Here is a 19,599-nt window from a genome sequence, read left to right on the forward strand (position 1 = left end):
ACAGCAGGAAAAATTCAAGATAAGTGGCATCTCCGGTTACTTTTCTAATTTGGGGTCTGATGCTGCTAGATGTGATCCTTCAATCCTATCCACAGAACAGAATGGGATAAGATTCTCAAAAAAAAAAAAAAAGAAGGCCAACATTTGTAAAATTCTTGCTTTCCACAATATCTGTACATGGCAACTCTCTGGCTAAGGTTAGGGAAAGATCCCGTTTATGGGCAATAAACTGGTTAAGGTCTGAAACAGGACACCAACTCTAGTTTCTTCTGCACGCAAATCTGATGTGCTACATGCTAATCCACAACACCGACCTCCACGCTCATACTATTCGCTACAGTATATCTTGGGCAGGCTCCTTCCTGTATTGATAAAGTTGGCTTTGGACATAAATCATGAAGTGTAGAATTGTACTGAATAGCTAGCTAATGAACCACAAACATCCTGTTTTATTCATGGTTAGGCTTGTGCTTTGGAAACCAACTGACTTTTGGTGAGACAGTAACAATAATATTTCTGGATGCAAAGTGAATAGAAATTATCATAAAAGCCATGGAAGGATTTTAAATGTTCAGCTGATAGTCAATTATTGTATTACTGCTGTATAATATGACTACATATATTTTGCAATGATAATGTCTGACAAGGTTGAAAAGAAAAAGTTAGGAAAATGGAAAGCAGCTATTTAAATTCTATAAGGAGCTCTTCTTCTGCCTGGTAGTCAATTCACAGAAATTCATTACTATGTGTCCCATGGTACCTTTGGTCAAGGCTTTGTAAGTACTGGGCTGGAGCTGCAGCACAAAATCTGGTACATTTTGAAAAACTCATACGGACACCCTGGTGTATCGTCAGGATATAACGCACAATGTGTCTTCAAAATGTTATGAGCCATGGAGCCGTTTTTATGCAGTTTGCCACCTCTATCAAATAAACCTCTGTCACTCCCGATGGCAAACTATCTAATAAAGTAGAAATGCCATAACAATAACACTAAAAAATAACAGGAAATAGCTTTTGAGTTGACACTCAGGAGGTTAGAATAATAAAAAAGCAGTGTTCGAACCATACCGTGGCCTTTGGGGGAGCTAGTGTGGGGTGGGGGAGGGGGAATTTACCGTATTATACTTTATCGACAGAAATTGATGGGTCAAACAGCAAACAGCCACCCACAAATAGTCTATAAACAAAGTATAGGCTGTCTTTGAGATTTTACATGAACAACGGTTAAAGTTACTCAGGCTACCGAAGAATACATTAGAAAGTATATTTTTAGAGACCCCCCCCAAAAAAAAAATGATACATTATGATAATAATGTCTTATTAAGGGGAACCGAGCTCCCCCGTAGTTCACACCCTGTAAAAAATTGAAAGGGAGACTTAGCCTGTATGCAGCACAGTAAGGCTCATAGAAAGACAAACACAGCATGGAGTTTGGATTTTCACAGAAATGTCTAATTATAGGCCTCTATCTGAGCCTCACTTGCACACACAGACACACATAAAACATGAAAACACACACTGTGATGGATTCTTTCTTCAGATGCAGCATTTGGTCCCACTTCCTCCATTTACTAACCACACCTCTCATGATATCCCAGGGGAAGTGACAAGCAGCAAAAGAGCTAACATTTGGATTCAGGTGAAAGCTACAGCATGTTTCCTTATTGATCTGGCCTTTTAAATACACTCCTCAACATTAAAATCAATCATCTATTCACTCCACTAACATGTAATGTATCAAAGAGAATCACTGCCCTTTGTTGCTACTGGAAACTGGTGCAAAGTCTGTTTGTTTTACCTTGTAGTGCCGTGACAGATAAAACTGCCACAGTCACTCTCAATAAGATCTGCCTCTGATAATACTGTCTACCGGTCGGTGATCCTATCAGTGCTCATGCATGTGTGGTCGTGAACTCTCAGTTAGGACACAAACATCCTCCATTCTACAAAATAATTGAGATGTTTTATATTTCCTTCTACAGAGACTGTTCAAGCTATAAATAAAAACCCTGCTAAATTAATACTTATAAACTATGTGATTATAGCTGTAGAAATGTGTCCCCTGTTGACTGTACAGTACATTGAACAAATGAAATGAATTCATTCAACCCACTGCGTTTAATATGACAGTGACATGTTTCTGGCTGCAAAGTGAATACAAATTATCATGTGATAACATATCTTTTGATAATTTTCATATTTTTACTTAACAAATTACATCTCCCTTTATTGATTTCATGCAGCCCATCAGAAGTCTCAGTCCTAATAAGTTCACTTTCAATTAACTTTGTACAGTAGCAGCAGTTTGATGTTTCTATGAAAAACCTCAAAGCATTGATGCTCATCTGATGTTATTAAGTTATCAACATTTTTTGCATTCTTCACAAACAATCTCTACACTAGTTCACTTTTGCTTTGTTGATCTGGAAGCTGATTTATAAAATATAACTTTCCACACATTTATATGATTTATAGCACTTAGTTGCTGCAATAAATCCTCATAAAGGCCTTAATGTTGTTTTAGAGAGGTGTTGATTTAACTTTATGGTCATTTTGGAGGCTGTAAAATGATTCTGGAGGCTGGTGAATCCTATTGCACTATATTGATCTGCTCAAGAGCAAAGCCCACGTATCTAGTTTGAAGGAGAAACACACCTACTTTTTTCTTTAAAGATAATTTTTTGTGCATTTTGAGGCCTTTATTTTCATAGGACAGATGAAGACATGAAAGGGGAGAGAGAGGGGGAATGACATGCAGCAAAGGGCCACAGGGCGGAGTCGAACCCGCAGCCGCTCTGTCGAGGAGTAAACGTCTACATATGGGCGCCTGCTCTACCAGGTCAGGTACCCAGGCGCCCAAACACACCTACTTTTAAACATTATGAAAGACGCAACACCGACCTTTTCTCTAATACGTCTGTCTATAGATAACCCACTGAGGAGACTGCACTCGTATCCTTCCCTGAAAATACAAACCACAATGCATGACAGTTAATATGCAGAGCTGCAAGCTGTGAGCTGAAACGCAGAGTGAACACATTCAGCCGACACCTCTCATCCACTCCTGTTGTTACTATTCACTGTCATATGAAGTAATTAAAAATGTGTCAACTTCCATTTAAGTGCAACTGAAAGCTTGTGAAAGCATGGTAAGTTACTATACATCTTCTTTAGTATTGTACTATATTACTTAATTGAACTGAGATTATTATTATTTTAATCAGATAATGAATGTCAATTAAAATACACAGGAAAAATGACAATATACCTTGTTTTAACTCTTTGCTAAACATGAATTAATCATTTTTTATTTTCATTATAAAGGATTCTGCTGAATCTTTGGTCTGCAAAATGTCAGAAAGTAGTAAAATCACATAGAGTATTCAAATTGCTTGTTTTTTCCAACCAGCAGCCCCAAACCCCCAAAAATTTCCAATTTACTATCATAGAAGATGAAGAAAACCAGCAAATATTCACATTTTGGAAACTGTAAGTAGTACATTGTTTAGCTACGAAATCAATGTATTAACTACTCGTTTCAGCTCCTATTGAATGAGCATGCTATTTGATTCAGTATAGTCCAGTATAGTCTCTTAATGTAACTGAAGAATCAGCTCAGAAGCCACCAGTATAACCAGTTCTGCACCAGTTCATTTCACCATGTAAATGCCTGCTATACAACAGCACCAATACATTTCCCTCCCTTCAATCCAGAAATACACACACACACACACACACACACACACACACACACACACACACACACACAAACACTGTATGTATGACGAGCATTGACTCATAAAGCAACCGAGCAACCACCAAGTCCACCACATCAGACAAACAGCGCATCTTTTCATGAGGAAAACAGATGGACGCTCGACTCCCAGAGAGGGGGAGAAGGATAAGAGGAGGAGGAGGGCTGGGACGAGGAGGAGGACAAAAGTAAAAATAGCGGCTGATAAGAAGGAGGAAGTAAACATTAAAGGGAGGAGAGAGAACAAGAAGGAGAGGAGTGAACTAGAGCGGGGGGAGAGAGAAGCAGAGGGAAAGAAAGACAGAGGTTATCGAGAAACGATGCTGGTTTGTACCACATTGATTTTAGGTGCAAAGATTGATGTCAAGGCATCGAACGGTTTGTGCTTTTGCTCCTCAGTTCATTTTCTTCTCCCCCACCTACCACTCCTATTATACGTGATCACCATGGGGATGCGTGACCCATGCATTTATCACTTTTACTTGATTATAGGTTGGCAATGGGGGAATCTAATCTATTGGGCCTTTACCCACATTCATTCTGGATAATAGCTTTGGGTTCATATGTAGAATGTAATGTGCATTATTAATGTGGCTGCATTATATCAACAATCTTCAACGACCCTCCTCCGCAGCGCCGCGGTAGAGAAAGGTCTGGCAAAGCGAGACTAATAGTCAGTCCATTTACCTTGGAACTCAGAAGCCAGAGCTAGGAATGACATCACACCCAAGTTGAATGCGTTCCATTTACAAGTTGGATTTTCATTGTTTTCATTAGCTCTAGCCTGGTTAGCCATTGTTAGCAATACCAGTTAATAACAACGCATTATGCAGTTTTTTGTGCATACAAACAACGTAACAACATATCCACTGATATAAGTTGAGCATGCCTGTGTGAACGACTGATTTAGTGAGACACAAATAACAGAGAAGTGCTTTAAAACTTTATGTTACTACAGCTTTCACAACTGTCAATACAGGGGGCAGCCATGTTGAATTTTGAACTCAGGCTACTGCGAGGTTGTCCAAGTTCCGAGTTCGGAAAATCCGAGTTCTGAGTACAAATGGAACGCACTTTTAGCTCCTAGCTAGCCAGCTAAATAAACGTTAGCTCATTATACTAGTTAGTCCAATTATTATAAGTATGATAAGAAAAAAAGATCAGACTGTTATTTTGTTTCTAACCATTTTCAGGCTGCTTAACATTAGCCTTTATACTATTTTCAAAGAGTATGGTTTCACTTTTAATGTTACAAGAAAAGGCCTGACCAATGAGGACTTACCAATGTGTTTGCTGACTGTAACATGCCAGAAACTTACCCAAATCCATTAAATAAAGACCATTCAGAGCTGCTAATGTCTAAACAGTAATAAATTCAGGACTAGCTTCCACACAATAAAGAAATACTACACAGTAGATCTATGTGCTAGTTGAAAGGGGCTTTTTTTTTTACATAGGCCTACCCTGTAACCCCATAAACCTATGTTGTTAGTTAACCATGTGCTCTGTTGCCTATGAAGTAATGCTTGGTTAGTCTATAAGCAGCAATCAGTAAGCTACACAACATGCTAACATTTGCAGCGTACATCAGAGCAGATAAACACACTTAAGCCATTTTTTGTGCATTTCCTCTTTTGTTTTGGGGTTAGAAAAGACAACAAAAAAGCATCCTCAAGACACTTTAAATGTCTAGTATTGCTCTTACTACATGCACACCTCTTCGCCATGTCATGAAATCCATCCGTGCCAATTTAAACTATGATTGGTAAATGGCTTTTTGGTGGAAATGATTATTAGCATATGGTCATTTTTGCGACACAAGAATCAGAATCAGTAGGCTATCAAGCCAGTTGTAGCAACATCCATCCCATGTCAATGAAGAAGAGATGACAGGACAGAGCCTTCTCCCTCTTTCCTTCTGATCTCTTCTCCTCACACCCTCTCCTCCTCCTCACCTCTATCTCTTTGTGGCTCTCTCTTATGTCGCTGCATCAGACATCATTAAAGATTCACAGCTGTGCTTTTAACAGATCCAGATCTTGCAACACCCCTTCTATCTCACACGTACAAAAACAGGCAACCCTGCATTCATAGATGTGATCCTGTCTAGAAAAACAATGCAGAGATGGAAGCAGGAATAAGATAGGCAACCAGGGAAAGGAAGAGGGACGATCACAAATGTTATCAGAGTATAAAGAGAGAGTGTGTGTGTGTGTGTGTGTGTGTGTGTGTGTGTGTGTGTGTGTGTGTGTGTGTGTGTGTGTGTGTGTGTGTGTGTGTGTGTGTGTGTGTGTGTTTGTGGACTGGGTATTCGGCGTTCCACTTGGTGGCGTGTGCTGTGAGCGCCTGAGCGAGCATGTGATGTGTGACATATGACGGACAGTATCAATTTCCTCTCTCTCACACACAAACACACACACACACAAACACACACACACACACACACACAAGGGTTTCACAGACAGCAGGTGATCTATTGATGCTGGCTTAAATTCCCACATGCATTTTTCTTGGGCTTTGTTGTAGTGTTGCGGTATTCTCATATGCAATGTAAACTTAAAAATACATAGAAAGGAAATGCTCTTCAGACACTCTTAGGCGGGGGAAGGTTTGATTAAAACGCAGACCTCACAGGTTTTTCATCAGAGTGGAAATAGTAAAAAAAGAAAATATATGATTATTACATGATTATGCATGCTAAGTCTAATTCAAGGTTTTTAAAGCAATGAACTGTTCTACTGTTACACAATACATCAGAAGTACTCATCATATGTGTAAGTGAAAAACGTCTGTAACTAATTTTGTTTTTTAAGTACAGCTAGCTTTGTATTATTAATTTGGTGATGTTTAAACCCAACAGGTTTTTCTCAAGCAAATACACACCAAATCGCTACTAAATATATTTGGGTGAGGAAGATCAGCATAAAACTTGCTAACAAAAACTTAAGGGAGTTCTGATTCCTTTGTGTGGTTATGTTCCCACAGGACTCTCATTGATCATCTCAATCATTGTTTTTGTATCCAACACTTACCCCATTGAGGTTCTGTGAATGTGCATGAGTATTCTGATTTGGATATAAGAAACAATCATATCATATTTGCATAACAATGGAAATGTAGGATAATTTGCATTTTTATTGCAAATTTACTGAAAATTCTGTAAAAATGTGCACTTAATTTGGATGGAAACGTGACTAATGAATGATAATATTGAATATTCCTCAGCCCCAGGGTAGTGTATCTAAAGAAAGGGCATTGACATTGTGTAAATGTAAATGAATGGAGGCTCCTATAGTTGACTCAGCGTTGTTAAAGAGTTATTGACTGGTAACTTAACCTGTAATGTATCATAATCTGCAGGTAATCTGACCTAAAACACAGTGTATCATGTTAAACACATCCTTCATATGTTCTTTCAAACAAGCAACTTTGTGACAAATACTCAGTATTTAGCCTACATAACACACACAGGCGTCAAAATTCAATACCTCCCAATACAGAATATGAAGCGTGCAGGATATACAGTATAGTCCCTCTCTGTTTCTGAGTGTCATACGATCACATGGGTGTGTGCTGTCCTGCACAGACAACACGTCTGAATGAAACCAAGTGTCTTCCCTGGAGAAGGTGTTGGCTTTCACTGACTTTTAAGCACACATACGTGGACACACACACACACACACACACACACACACACACACACACACACACACACACACACACACACACACACACACACACACACACACACACACACTATAGGACGAGCTAGTCTTTATATTGACCAGGTACAATGTGTGTGAGTTAAAAATGCTTGCAGGCACAAAGACAGACAGGCAGACAGCAGGAAAGACAACTTCCATTCACATGGTGTTAAACCTATAGGACAATAGGTGCAAGAAGAATAGGCTCTTTTTTTTTTACTTTGTGCTGGAATTAAGAGCATCTGCTTGTCAAATTACGGACTGTTTATAATATCCACTTACAAATACAGGTCTCACACCCTGTTTACACCAGACAATAACATGCATATAATATCAAGACAGTCTCCTAGATCTGATATCCACTTGGCATAAAATTGTGTTTGATCTTTTCTTTCGCTTGCAGTCGACTATACACTTCCTTTTTTGAATGCATGCGTGCAAATTTAAAAGCTGAGCTTCTATGTTGGTTTGGCAAAAACAAGAAAGAGACAGATTGAGAATTTGGATTACTTTACACCATGCAACAACTTTGTATGTAATTAAATGAAGCTATAGCATACATTCCGTCAAGAAGACTTTACTTTTGCATGCTTAGGCCTTCTTTATTTCTCACGCATCTGCATTTATTCTTTACACATATGCTCACTCATTATTCTTTGCTGTCCTGTCCACACCTGTCCATTATCCTATCATCTGCTCTCATCAGCTGGTCACATCAGCTGATCTCATCTATCCAATAGCTCAGCAACACACCTCCATTGTAAGCCAATCAGTTTGCTGCTGCCTCTGTTTGAATATGATTCTCTCCTTGCTACAGTACATTCATGCTATTCTAATGCGCGCGGTACATTCACGGCTGTTACGCTATTATAATCTGTTATCTTCTCTGTTGTTGTCAACTGTCATTTCAGTGAAAATAATCGTAAATGGCAATGCGCCCCTCCACGTCCCCATCACCGCCAGTCTTCACAGATTCTTCATGTCCATCAGCTCCATCAGCCTTATCAGAATCATCAGCCACCAGGACCATCCCCAGTGTTTGGACTCCATAGGGGGATTTATCTTGCTGCTGCTCAGGGCCGACGCCCCCCGATTACAAATCTCCCGGTAGAGTCTAAGCGCCAAAGACTTTCTACCAAGACTTACATATCACATATCATCTTTTATAATAAACATTCATCTTAACTTCATTCACTTGTCTCTCCTGATTGATCAAGTTTATAGTAGTTAGAGTTGCCAGAATTCACCCACGGAAATCTAAATGTTTGTTTATTAGAAGAAATAATGCACTCACAATAACAACATTCCTGCCTACAATTGTGTTACGTTTTACTAATTTTCAATGCACTTTTGTGTTGACATTGTATCACTTATTTGTGGGGCTGTTTTAATGACCAGAAGCACAAATAGAGAGTTAAGGACTTTGTATCAAACATCAATACTGTTTGACTTCAGAACGAAATTTGTCCACAGTAGAAAATCTAAACTACAGTAGAAACTGTTCAGTCTGAAAAGCTTACATTGAATGCTTGGTCTTTAAACACTGTAGTGAGGGTTTTGTATATTTCTCAAACTTCAACATCGAAGGAAGTGTTGTTTTGGTTCTGAAATGCAACTATTGGTATCGGAAAATTTCAAACAATACCGATCAATAACCAGGAGTATCCTTTATATTGAGGGATTTGTCACCCAGTGGTGTCAGTAAACTTCTCTCCCACTATTGTGCTGTGCAGATAATGCTAATCATAAACTGTTTGTGAATTGTTTGATTGTATCATAACTTATAACTATTATAACCATTAAAATGAGGTAAGATCTCCCTTAGGAGAGCTGTCCAATCAGTATCAATATGTAGTTACAAGAAGGACAAGATTCACACATTCATAGACATTAACATTAAGTCAAATTAAATTTGTTTAGTGATGATTTTGTGAATAACCTTACTGATCATTTTAAATACAGTCTTATATTCGGAAAAAAAGACACATTGCCGTTATCTTATCCTTTATATCTTCTTAAATTCTCCCAGCATTAAGCCTGTTTTATGGTTCTGCGAAGCTCCACGCAGAGCTTTCGCCGTAGCCTACGTAAGTGGCCTGATGTTTATACTTGTGCGCTGGTGTGTGCATCGAGCCGGCATGTGTGTGTGTGTGGGGAGTGGGTGATAGAGCGAGGGTGAAGGGAGAGAGTGACAGGGATTAGCTCCGGAGCGAGTACCGACTCTAGGGTCATAGTGAGAGTGCTTTCTGACCATGGTGGGAAATGTTTGAGAAATGACTTCGTCCGTCAGTTTTAAGACCTTTTAAAAGTTATGACAGGCATAAAACCTGAATGTTTTTATAATTAGGTCAGTTTAACCTTTGGAGACAGTGAAAAGAAGAGAAATACAAAAAGCTCATGGTGGTTGAAAATGCAAACACTGTAACAATGAAGTATAGCTGTATCATCCGAACAATATATATTCCTCCTTAATTGCCATCAAGGTGCAAAAAAGGCATCTATATGAATGAGGTCAGAATTCATTAATCCAAATTACCAATTAGGTCTTTCAAAATATGAGGAACTCTCTCCCTGGTCAATACACTAACACCCTCCAGAGTGACACTGACACAGGAGGGGAATGTTTCTCCCTGAGTGGAAAACGCTAAATATACCAGCCTTGGGTCTCTGCGATGAGAAAGATTGAAGAGCCCCTGTTCTGGGGGAATTCTGCTGCCAGTCGCCATCTTTCTGTTCCTATCTGGTTGTCAGTTTTAATGGGTTCTTGGAAGGGAGAACTCTTGCTCAAATAACTGGAGCAGATCAAGGTCCAAGTGACTTAAGCATTGAGTTTTTCATTTGTCAATAAAAGATGAGTTTTTAATGGAAAGGGAGAAAGAGAGTCGTGCTGGGTCCGACAGAGACCTTGAGTGACTCACTTGCTCTGTCTCTGTAAACCCACCTCACTGTCTGTCTCTCTTTTTTCTTTTTCTGTCTGTTTCTGTCTCCACCTGTCTTTGGCTCAGCCTTGTCTTGTTTGTTGGTCTCTATTTCACTCACACACACACACACACACACACACACACACACACACACACACACACACACACACACAAACTCACATACACACACATCCAATATTAATAACTCACCCGCCCATTCAAGACTTTTTCATTGACACAACATGAAATGACCTTCAGATCACACACACTGAACACATATACGCACAACTCAATCTCACCTCTCTTTCATCGCCTCCTCTTCTGTACATCTTTAGGTGAAATACGGGGTGAAACACGGAGTCAGATGATTGCCTTAAAGGTGAAACCAACTCAATTTCCACAATTCCCACTTTCCTCAAGGCAGGGACAGTTTAATCAGTATGTGCGAAGAGTGGCGACCAGAGAGACGAGATACAGAGACTTAGGTGTGTGATTTCTGTTTCTGTTTGAGTGCTGAGCTGATTGGTTAATTTCCCGGTGGGGTATTTAACTGATTGATCAAATGCAATATTGCATGAATGTTTGGATGGATGACTGACTAACAAGAGGGGGTACCAGGGTGAAACAAAAGAATACAATAACCATCCAAAATTTCTCCGACTTTATTACAGCAGGTAATGCTGTGAGCCTGCTGAGCTGTACTTGTTATTGAATAGTGCCCCAGGCTAGCCTAAATTATTAGGTTATGCAAATGGCCAGCACATTTCAGCATCTACTGAGTCTCTCTCACACACACACACACACACACACACACACACACACACACACACACACACACACACACACACACCACACCTGCAGTCCAGAGCAGAGCAGACAATGAAAAATGCCCCAGAACACAATGCTGCTATCCAACATGGAGTTACAGCCACAAGCAGAAAGCAAATCTATATTATCCTCAGTAGTTTATATTAAAAGCTGTTAACACCTGCAGCAAAACCAAACAGTAAAAGCCCTGAATAGACCATAATAGCGCCACAACACTTACACCCACCTGCAATCCAGCAGACAATGCCCCAGAAAGGACTATGATAGAGATGTGTAGGAGAGTCTATAGACTGGGAAACACCTCAGTTCGGATGGGTGCATTGCTCAGTGAAGGAAATGGATAATAGGAGTGTATAAAGAGGCTGGAGAACTGCACAAAATGCATAAACTGAGATGTAGACTACTATCATGAGCACACTGCCTTTTAAACAAGTCAATGCAACTTGAAACTTGGCTAAACAAGATGTAGGTGCAGATGTATTCACAATACATAAACAAAGCATTTCATCCTTATGAAAAAAAACATTTTTTAGTATTTGTATTTTAAGGCATTATTGCAATACCAATATGACAGACACACTGTAAATCATATAGGCTGTAGCTACTGTTGCTATAGGATATATTAGAAATCCCACATAATATGGTGATGTCAGAGAGATCTCATATCATTACATCCTAGTAGCCATTTGAGCAAGCCATGTAGTTATTTCATGTTTTAATCATAATCGTAAACACAGACTTAGCCTAATAAGTGCTGTAAAGTGTTTTTTTGTTGTTGTAAATTTCCCCCAAAAAACTCACCGGAGATCTCTGTCTGAGGGACCTCTACCAGAGTGAACCCTTTCCCGGTGTAGAACTGCCGCAGGTCGGAGCAGCTCCGGTCCGCCCCGGCCACCGGGCCCGGCGCTGCACACACACACAGCAACACACAGAGGAACACCGGGGGACGCATCTTCTCAACTGTAGTCCCTTTTCTTTCTTACAGCAAAGTCAGAAAATCCTAAAGATTTCTGGTCCGAGTGAATCAAGCAGGAGTTCTTCGAAGCCCCCTGTCTTCAATGTGTTGTTGCTATTTATTTATTTTTTATATATATATATATTTTTAAAGAGTTTTCAGTCCGTCAGCAGAAGCCGTGTTTCCCCCATCCCCTGTTCAAACTGCACACGGACAACCTGGCGATGGAAGGAGGCGCCCGTGGCGGGCGAGTCCTGCTGGGTGTTCCTGCGGGGGAAGGAGAGCTGCGACGCGCGGCTGTAGGTGTCAGGTACACCCCGCTGCTCCTCCTCCTCTTCCAGCGCTGCTGGCTGGGAGCTGCAGAGATGTCAGAGACAAAAGAGAGGAAAGGAGAGATAGAGAGCGTGCAGGTGTCGGTCAGTAAAAGTCGGCGTAGATCCACGCGCAGACTACCCGTTCATGGTTATGGAAATCAGCCGGCTTAAAGGCAACACAAGAGCTAAATCCGTTGTTTAAAAATGAGGTTTCAGACAGGAGGAGAACTGTCCTGTAAAACCCCTCTTTCCAGGCTTTGGGACAAATAAATGAACGTTTAAGGGAGAGAGTGTAGATGTTCTCTCTCTCTCTCTCTCTCTCTCTCTCTCTCTCTCTCTCTCTCTCTCTCTCTCTCTCTCTCTCTCTCTCTCTCTCTCTCTCTTTGTGTGTGCGTGTGTGTGTCTTGTGCTGCAAGGACCAGGGGCTAAACAGCGCCACCTGCAGGTCCTAGGGAAGGCGTAAAAGAATGAGATTTCAGGGAATCCCCATCAAAAATGGATAATATTTAATGTCATTAATTGAAAATGACAAAGTACACCGCGGTTTCATTATTTCTAATTATTTCTACACACAATCCTCGAAATGAAGGATTAAAATGATAATAAATCACAAATAAGTTAAAGTTGCCCTTTGTGTAAAATCCAATAGGGGTTGAATCCTAATACATTGGTATTCTTTGCATGAAAAACTAGTTTTCAGACAGAAATCTGTGTATGGATGTGTGTAAAGCAATTTAAATAGAAAATGAATGGAAGAACTTTCTGATGATTTGCATATAAATAGGCCTACATACATAAAACACATCTTCAATTGTGTATAATTTTAAAGAATGGCATACAAAGTAGCCCTCTTCACATACAGAAATCATTTCAGCAATAAAAGCAGGCAAATAAAAAAAGTACAGTTAGTGAAATAGAATAACCTATGATGAAAAGCATTACATAAACAAATATTAGAACTTAACTGTAGGGACATGACATTAATAAAAGTCTCTTTTAAAAGACTAGTTTTGATACAAAATATGTTTGTCAGGAATTTGGAATGCTAAAGGGATCCTGAGTGAATCATTCTTCTACCACACTGTTCAGTCGGCCTGCAGCATTGAAACAGCAGTCAAATCTTTTACCGCACAAACTTGTGACAATGATATCGAGGTCAGGATTTAAGGTTCAAGGGTAGCCTACATTTCTTCTGCTAGTAAATATATGAAATGGGAAGAAAAAAGAAAGAAAGAAAAAAAGACACATTCTGAAAATTAAACCAGACTCACACAACACACAAAGCAGTAAACACGGCATGTATCCCTGCAGGGAAATCAGCGGCTGGTAGGGATTCAGTGCCTTCCTCTGGCTCAATCTGGCTGGGTTGGTGGACGTGACTGATGAGCTGTCAGATGCTCTCCAATCTTCCTACATTCTACATCCTCCCCAACAGCAGTGCCGGGTCCAAAGGCTGGCCTGGAAAGGTCACTGGCAGCCCTGAAATCTGACTTCACATCTCAGATAAGCAAGCTAAAGTTAAATCAAAAATGTAGGTGAAATTAAATCCACAAAGGGTTTCAATACACCCTAATTACTTTTAAATTGGATGTGGCACAGGAGTGTGAAGGTAACAGTGTGAGTAGTGTTAATGCAACACAGTTTAGGCTAAAGGATAGGGCATGTTAATGAATACATAGCGTACATTAGCAGAACTCAGTGTACTGTGCCTCAGTATCTATTCTTTGTCACAATATTCTCTTAAAAAAACTCTAAACACAGATTTTTTTAAATGGTGGGTGGGGAACCATGTAACGCTCAATACAGTAAAAACACCACTGTCCTTCACTACACATACTGTACATGACCAGTTCATGACAAGTCCCATCATCCAGCGCTCCAGACTGGAATATATATTATGAGGCCAAAAGTGTAGACTGCCTGGGCTCTCCTTTTGTTCTAAGTAATGGTACAGCACATTACACTATTTTAATTCAATTCAATTCAATTTTATTTATAGTATCAAATCACAACAAGAGTTATCTCAAGACACTTTACAGATAGAGTAGGTCTAGACCACACTCTATAATTTACAAAGACCCGACAATTCCAGTAATTCCCCCAAGAGCAAGCATTTAGTGCAACGGTGGCGTGGAAAAACTTCCTTTTAGGAAGAAACCTTGGGTGGTGAGGAAAACCTCCTTTTAGGGAGAAACCTCGGACAGACCCAGGCTCTTGGTTGGCAGCAGTGTGCTTCCAACTTTGTGCCAATGGTTTGGAGGAAGTTCCTTTTGTGTTTCGACATGATATCCACCCCATCCAACACCCTTGGGATGAACCTGAATGCAAGCCAGGCCTTATCAGCCAACATCAGTGCTGGACCTCACTAATTCTCTTTTGACTAAATGGAAGGAAATATCTGCAGCTTTTTCCAGAAGAGTGGAGGAGGTTACAGCACTGCAATAACACCCATGGTTTTATAATAAGATGCTCAACAATCACAAATGGGTGGTTGGGGCACTGACGATGAACAGCAATGTCCCTGATTTGACCCTGAAAAAATCCCCCCCCCCTTAGGCCCCCCAAAATATAGTGTTAACATACTTTCAGAGTTTAGTTTTAGCCATGTACTGTACACTCAACCCAATACATTAGCAAAGAATTGCAAAAAAAAAGAAGCAAAATGTATTCTTCCATTGCAGCACACTCATCAATAAGACTTTTTCCACAGCAGACATTGCGAAATGCACAAGTGTTATTGATAAGGTTAGCAATAGCTCTGGTAGATTTAAGTGTCCCAGTGACAGTGAGCCAGCATGCAAAATACCAAACAGAAGCAGCAAAACAGAATTAAAACATCATTCATTTTATCATTTACACCTGTGTTTCAACACTGTGACATGTGTAGCCTGTGGTGCACTCAGCTGGTCCTCATCAACCCTTAAAGTCAGGGATTACCACATGATTGCTCTGTGTTTACCTTGCATTTGGTGGTCATTAATCACTGAACCACACACAGGAGAAAAAAAACATCACTGCAAGGTGTAAAAATTAAGCCAGGTATGAAAGCACAGATCTTCAGTATGTATCACTAACCTAGCACCTTCCTTGTCCATCTTGAATTTAACAACTTTTACTATAAAATTGAGTATCATGGAATTTACCAGAGTTAACAACTGGTATGTACCACTTTGTTGGCTGTTTGAGGACAACATCCAGGTCAAATACAAAAAAGATTTGTTTTTGGCTGGAACATCTCATTTTAGAACAACCGTTGAACCACACCTTCAGATTAACCAAAAGACACACCTTCATGGCCCAGCTCATTCAAAGAAGATTAGAGCCCCACTTTTACATAAGCCCACACATGCTAAACTCCATGTACACACCTAATAGTGTAACGTCAGTTCAAGTGTTAATCCAGCCAATGATTTATGGCCTTGGCAGGCGAATGCCATTAGTGTTAATGAGTGAGTTAAAAGAGACGGGTAGATACCAGCCACCTTAACCCTCAGGGAAAAAGCCATTGGCCCTCATTTATGAAACGTGCGTACGACCTAAAACAGGCGTACGACGGGCGTACGCCGATTCCTACGCAAAGCTGGACATTTATCAATTTGGACGTGAGCGTAGGCTGCGATCAAATCTCACGTCTGGTCTGAACTCGTGTACGCAAGTTTCTGCGTCAGCGTGGCCTTGCAGTGCAGCATATAATCAGTTTAACAGGAGAAGGAGAAGTCATCAGTTGATCACTTATCAGCAAAGGCAGATCTGGCTCTTTTAGAAGACCTCTATGAGCCGATACAATAGTGCACACGTACTCACACGTGCCACGGTGGAGCGCTCCATCGGATTGTTTAAGGGCAAATGGCTCGCATCAGTGGGGGAACCCTATACACGGCAGAAAAAGTCTGCAACATTGTTTTAGCCTGTGGGGTTCTGCACAACATCTCGCAGGGAAACTGGGTGCCATAAATGTAGCGATGGAGCCAGATGACCCGATGCCCAGAGCAGAGTCCAGAACAGCCCCAACTGAAGGAGACAGGATATTATTATCCCTCGCTTTTAAAAGGTAGCCTATAGTGCTATGTTTGGCAATGATATTCATAGGCTACAGGAAACATGACGATGCACAACATTTTTATTTATTATTCAGGTTTTTATTTCTATGTCGTGAACGATTTATTTCTGCCATTGACCGAGTTATTTCGGCTTGTTTTCCCAGCCCCTCTGGGTCGTGGTGGTGGGCCAGCACGGGGGGGGAGGACACGCGCTCTCCCTCAGCTGTTGTCTCGTTCTGACTCATGAAAAAAAACACGAGTAAAATAACACTGCATAAACTCCGCTACCGTGTGTTTATTTAAATATAGGTACACCATGTAGGCCTAAGAAATTGCAATAAGCCTGTATATTACTATTAGGACTATAGAAAATGCGTCAAGGATGTATAAATTAAATAGGCTAAACTTCAGCTGGAGTCCGATTTACTACGGCAACACTGTTGACCGCATCAGTGATCTCTTTCCATTCCGCATTCTTTCTACAGCCTTTAATAACAGTTTTCAGGCTGCCAAAAAGTACACACGTTAGTGCAAATGAACCAGAGATATCAGGGTTTCAATCTCCACCTCTGAAAAGTGCCGCTTCTCAGCCGGATTACGTCTCGCCATGTCGTAAATTGTAGGGGCGAGGCCTCAAAACCGAGAATATATTGGGGCGTGATATTTAAATTACGATCATTTCCAGCCGCTGCATTTATCAATGTACGACCATTCTTACGCTCTGATTGGTGTGATACGAACGTTTCATAAATCACACGTGAAGCCCGTCGTAAGATGATTTCTGCGCTCATATCTGCGCTGGTTTCTACGTTAGGTTGATAAATGAGGGCCAATGTATATCTGTTCACAGAGAGAGAAAGTGATCAACATGTCAAATACCAGTTTTTCTCTCAGACTGTACCTGTCTTCAGATCCAGTGGAAGAATGGCATCTTACTGTTGTGAAGATGTTTTGATGCAGCCAGATTTTGGATGAGAATCTCCTGCTTTCACCATAGAATGAAAAAAAAAAAAAAAAAAAACTCAATATAATCCATCATGAATTTAAGTAGAAGGCAACTGAGCTCCACGTCAACCAAAAGTGGAAACTGGTTTAAACTGCTATCAGAAAAAAAAAAATATCAGGTCATTAATTCATGTAACAATGTGGGTACTGTTTGTGGAAGAGTACAAGTCTCATCTCAATTTTCTCTCTGGCACCAAGTTTGTGCAGGATTTCAGTGTCGGCGCAGGCCACTGAGCCAACAATGTCTAAATGTTAGGTAACCGGTCTTGTTTGCACAAAGGACAAACTATAAAATCCTGTTGTACTCAGACATAGAATAAACATTCCCTCCAAATCTCTATCGTGTTTTGAACCTCTGAGATTTTTTTCTGAAGACATAATATGAGGCTAGTCAAGCCAGGTCAGATAGCTACTGGAATTAACCACAGGACTGAACCAGTTTCATCAGCTCAGCACAGTTCTTGAACTCTTTTAAACTCAGTGGCGGCCCTATTTTATCTGATCTTAACTAAGAGTAACAGAGTAGAAAGTTGTAATACTTTTTAATAATTTTTTGTATTTATTCTCTGTTTGCCATCCTTTGCACCTTGCTTTCCACACACACACTTACACTTATATCATGCCCATAGATCTTGGGCTCTGGATTTCCAAGTGCATGCTTGAGATGCATCACAGCGTGAAAGTGTCAGGGAGAAAAATAATGAAAGACAAAGCAGCTTAGCCTGCTACGACCTGTAATGTGTTAGTGTAGTATTTCTCTGTTATACTTTACATAATTTCCTTTCAAGTCTGCAAATCAGAATGACAGATATTTCCTGCTCACCAGTTCTTAAACTATTGGCAATCTTGACTCACATGTCAGTCATTCTGCAGTATAGCAGGACTGAACCAAGAAATGATTAATGCTTTCTCAAGACACAGCATACACTCTTTATGTGTCTATCACAAAGCATACCCACCAACACCTGTTGCATACTGAACACACACCTACAAACAATAAATCATACATGATGAAATTTTAATAGCTTACCTGCCACACTCGATCCAAACTATCTGTCATTTAAGATAAGATCTCTGAGCCATAGTCAATAAACGCTGTCAAAATGGCATGGGAGTGAATGACTGGCTGGCATCCAGGTCAATGTGAACCTGCTTCAACCTGAAAACAGCGTGAAGTTAATGCTGAAGGCCAAAGTCAGTTAGTGTAAATGTGAGAGAACAGACGGGAGAGAAGATTGTGACTTCTTAGCTAAGCTTGCGGTGTGGCTGAACAAAGTAGAGCATTTAGCAGCTAAAGAGCCAGATATTTCCCTCAGGAGTTGGTGTAGACCAAGCAGAGTGAATTTCGGACTTATATAATAATAAATAAATATAATAATAAAAATGAGTGTTGCTATGTATATGCTGAATGTGTAAAGAGGCAACTTTGCTAACTTAAAAGGCGATAATATGACTGCTTGTAGCTTGTTTCAGCTGTCCCTAAGTGGCAAAAAAAAACTGTTATTGCAAGTTTACCAGACATAATTAGTGGTTTAGAGCATTGAAGAGAGGATTGGGATAATATGGGTGTGTTAAGGTGAGTTAGATGATTCAATGCTCTCCTTTCACAAGACACTAACTGATGTTAAAGTGCCCGTCAGCAAGACACCTAATCCTTGATTGCTTCAGCAGAACTGCTCTATGTTGGCATCGTAGACTGTGGATAAGGAGGCTGCCAAGTGAAGTTGATCAGCTTTCAGGGTTTAATGAGTCCTAACACCCAATCCACATTTAGACTAGTGCCACACCACTGCCGTATATTAAAGGATCTTTCACACACTGTCACAGAAACTGATCTGAAAATCTGTTCTTGTCTAGTGCAGATGAGAGTTAGAAATCAAATAGCAAGCAAGAGCCATCACTGTCATGCAGCTATGGCTGAAAAGAGGCAGCCTCTTCTCAGCTCTTACTTTGAAATAACACACACTAACTGCAGACAACAGCGAGATGCACATAATCCCACCAAAGAGGTTATTACAACCTTTTTTCGGTCAGGACTTTTTCTTATCTTAGGACTCTTTTCTTATTCTAGATCC

General features: G+C 40.3%; 1 protein-coding gene across 1 annotated transcript in view; it reads right to left on the minus strand.

Moving 5' to 3' along the window:
• gpc1a (glypican 1a) overlaps positions 1-12,463 on the minus strand; it is a 38,682-nt gene extending 26,219 nt beyond the window's left edge. The window contains exon 1 of the mRNA XM_028587794.1: positions 12,012-12,463. Coding sequence (XP_028443595.1) covers positions 12,012-12,162 — 151 coding nt within the window. The 5' untranslated portion in view covers positions 12,163-12,463. The remainder of the gene's footprint in view (positions 1-12,011) is intronic.
• Positions 12,464-19,599: the final 7,136 nt, after the last annotated feature.

The sequence above is a fragment of the Perca flavescens genome, chromosome 9 (assembly GCF_004354835.1).
Source record: "Perca flavescens isolate YP-PL-M2 chromosome 9, PFLA_1.0, whole genome shotgun sequence".
Classification (NCBI taxonomy): domain Eukaryota; kingdom Metazoa; phylum Chordata; class Actinopteri; order Perciformes; family Percidae; genus Perca; species Perca flavescens.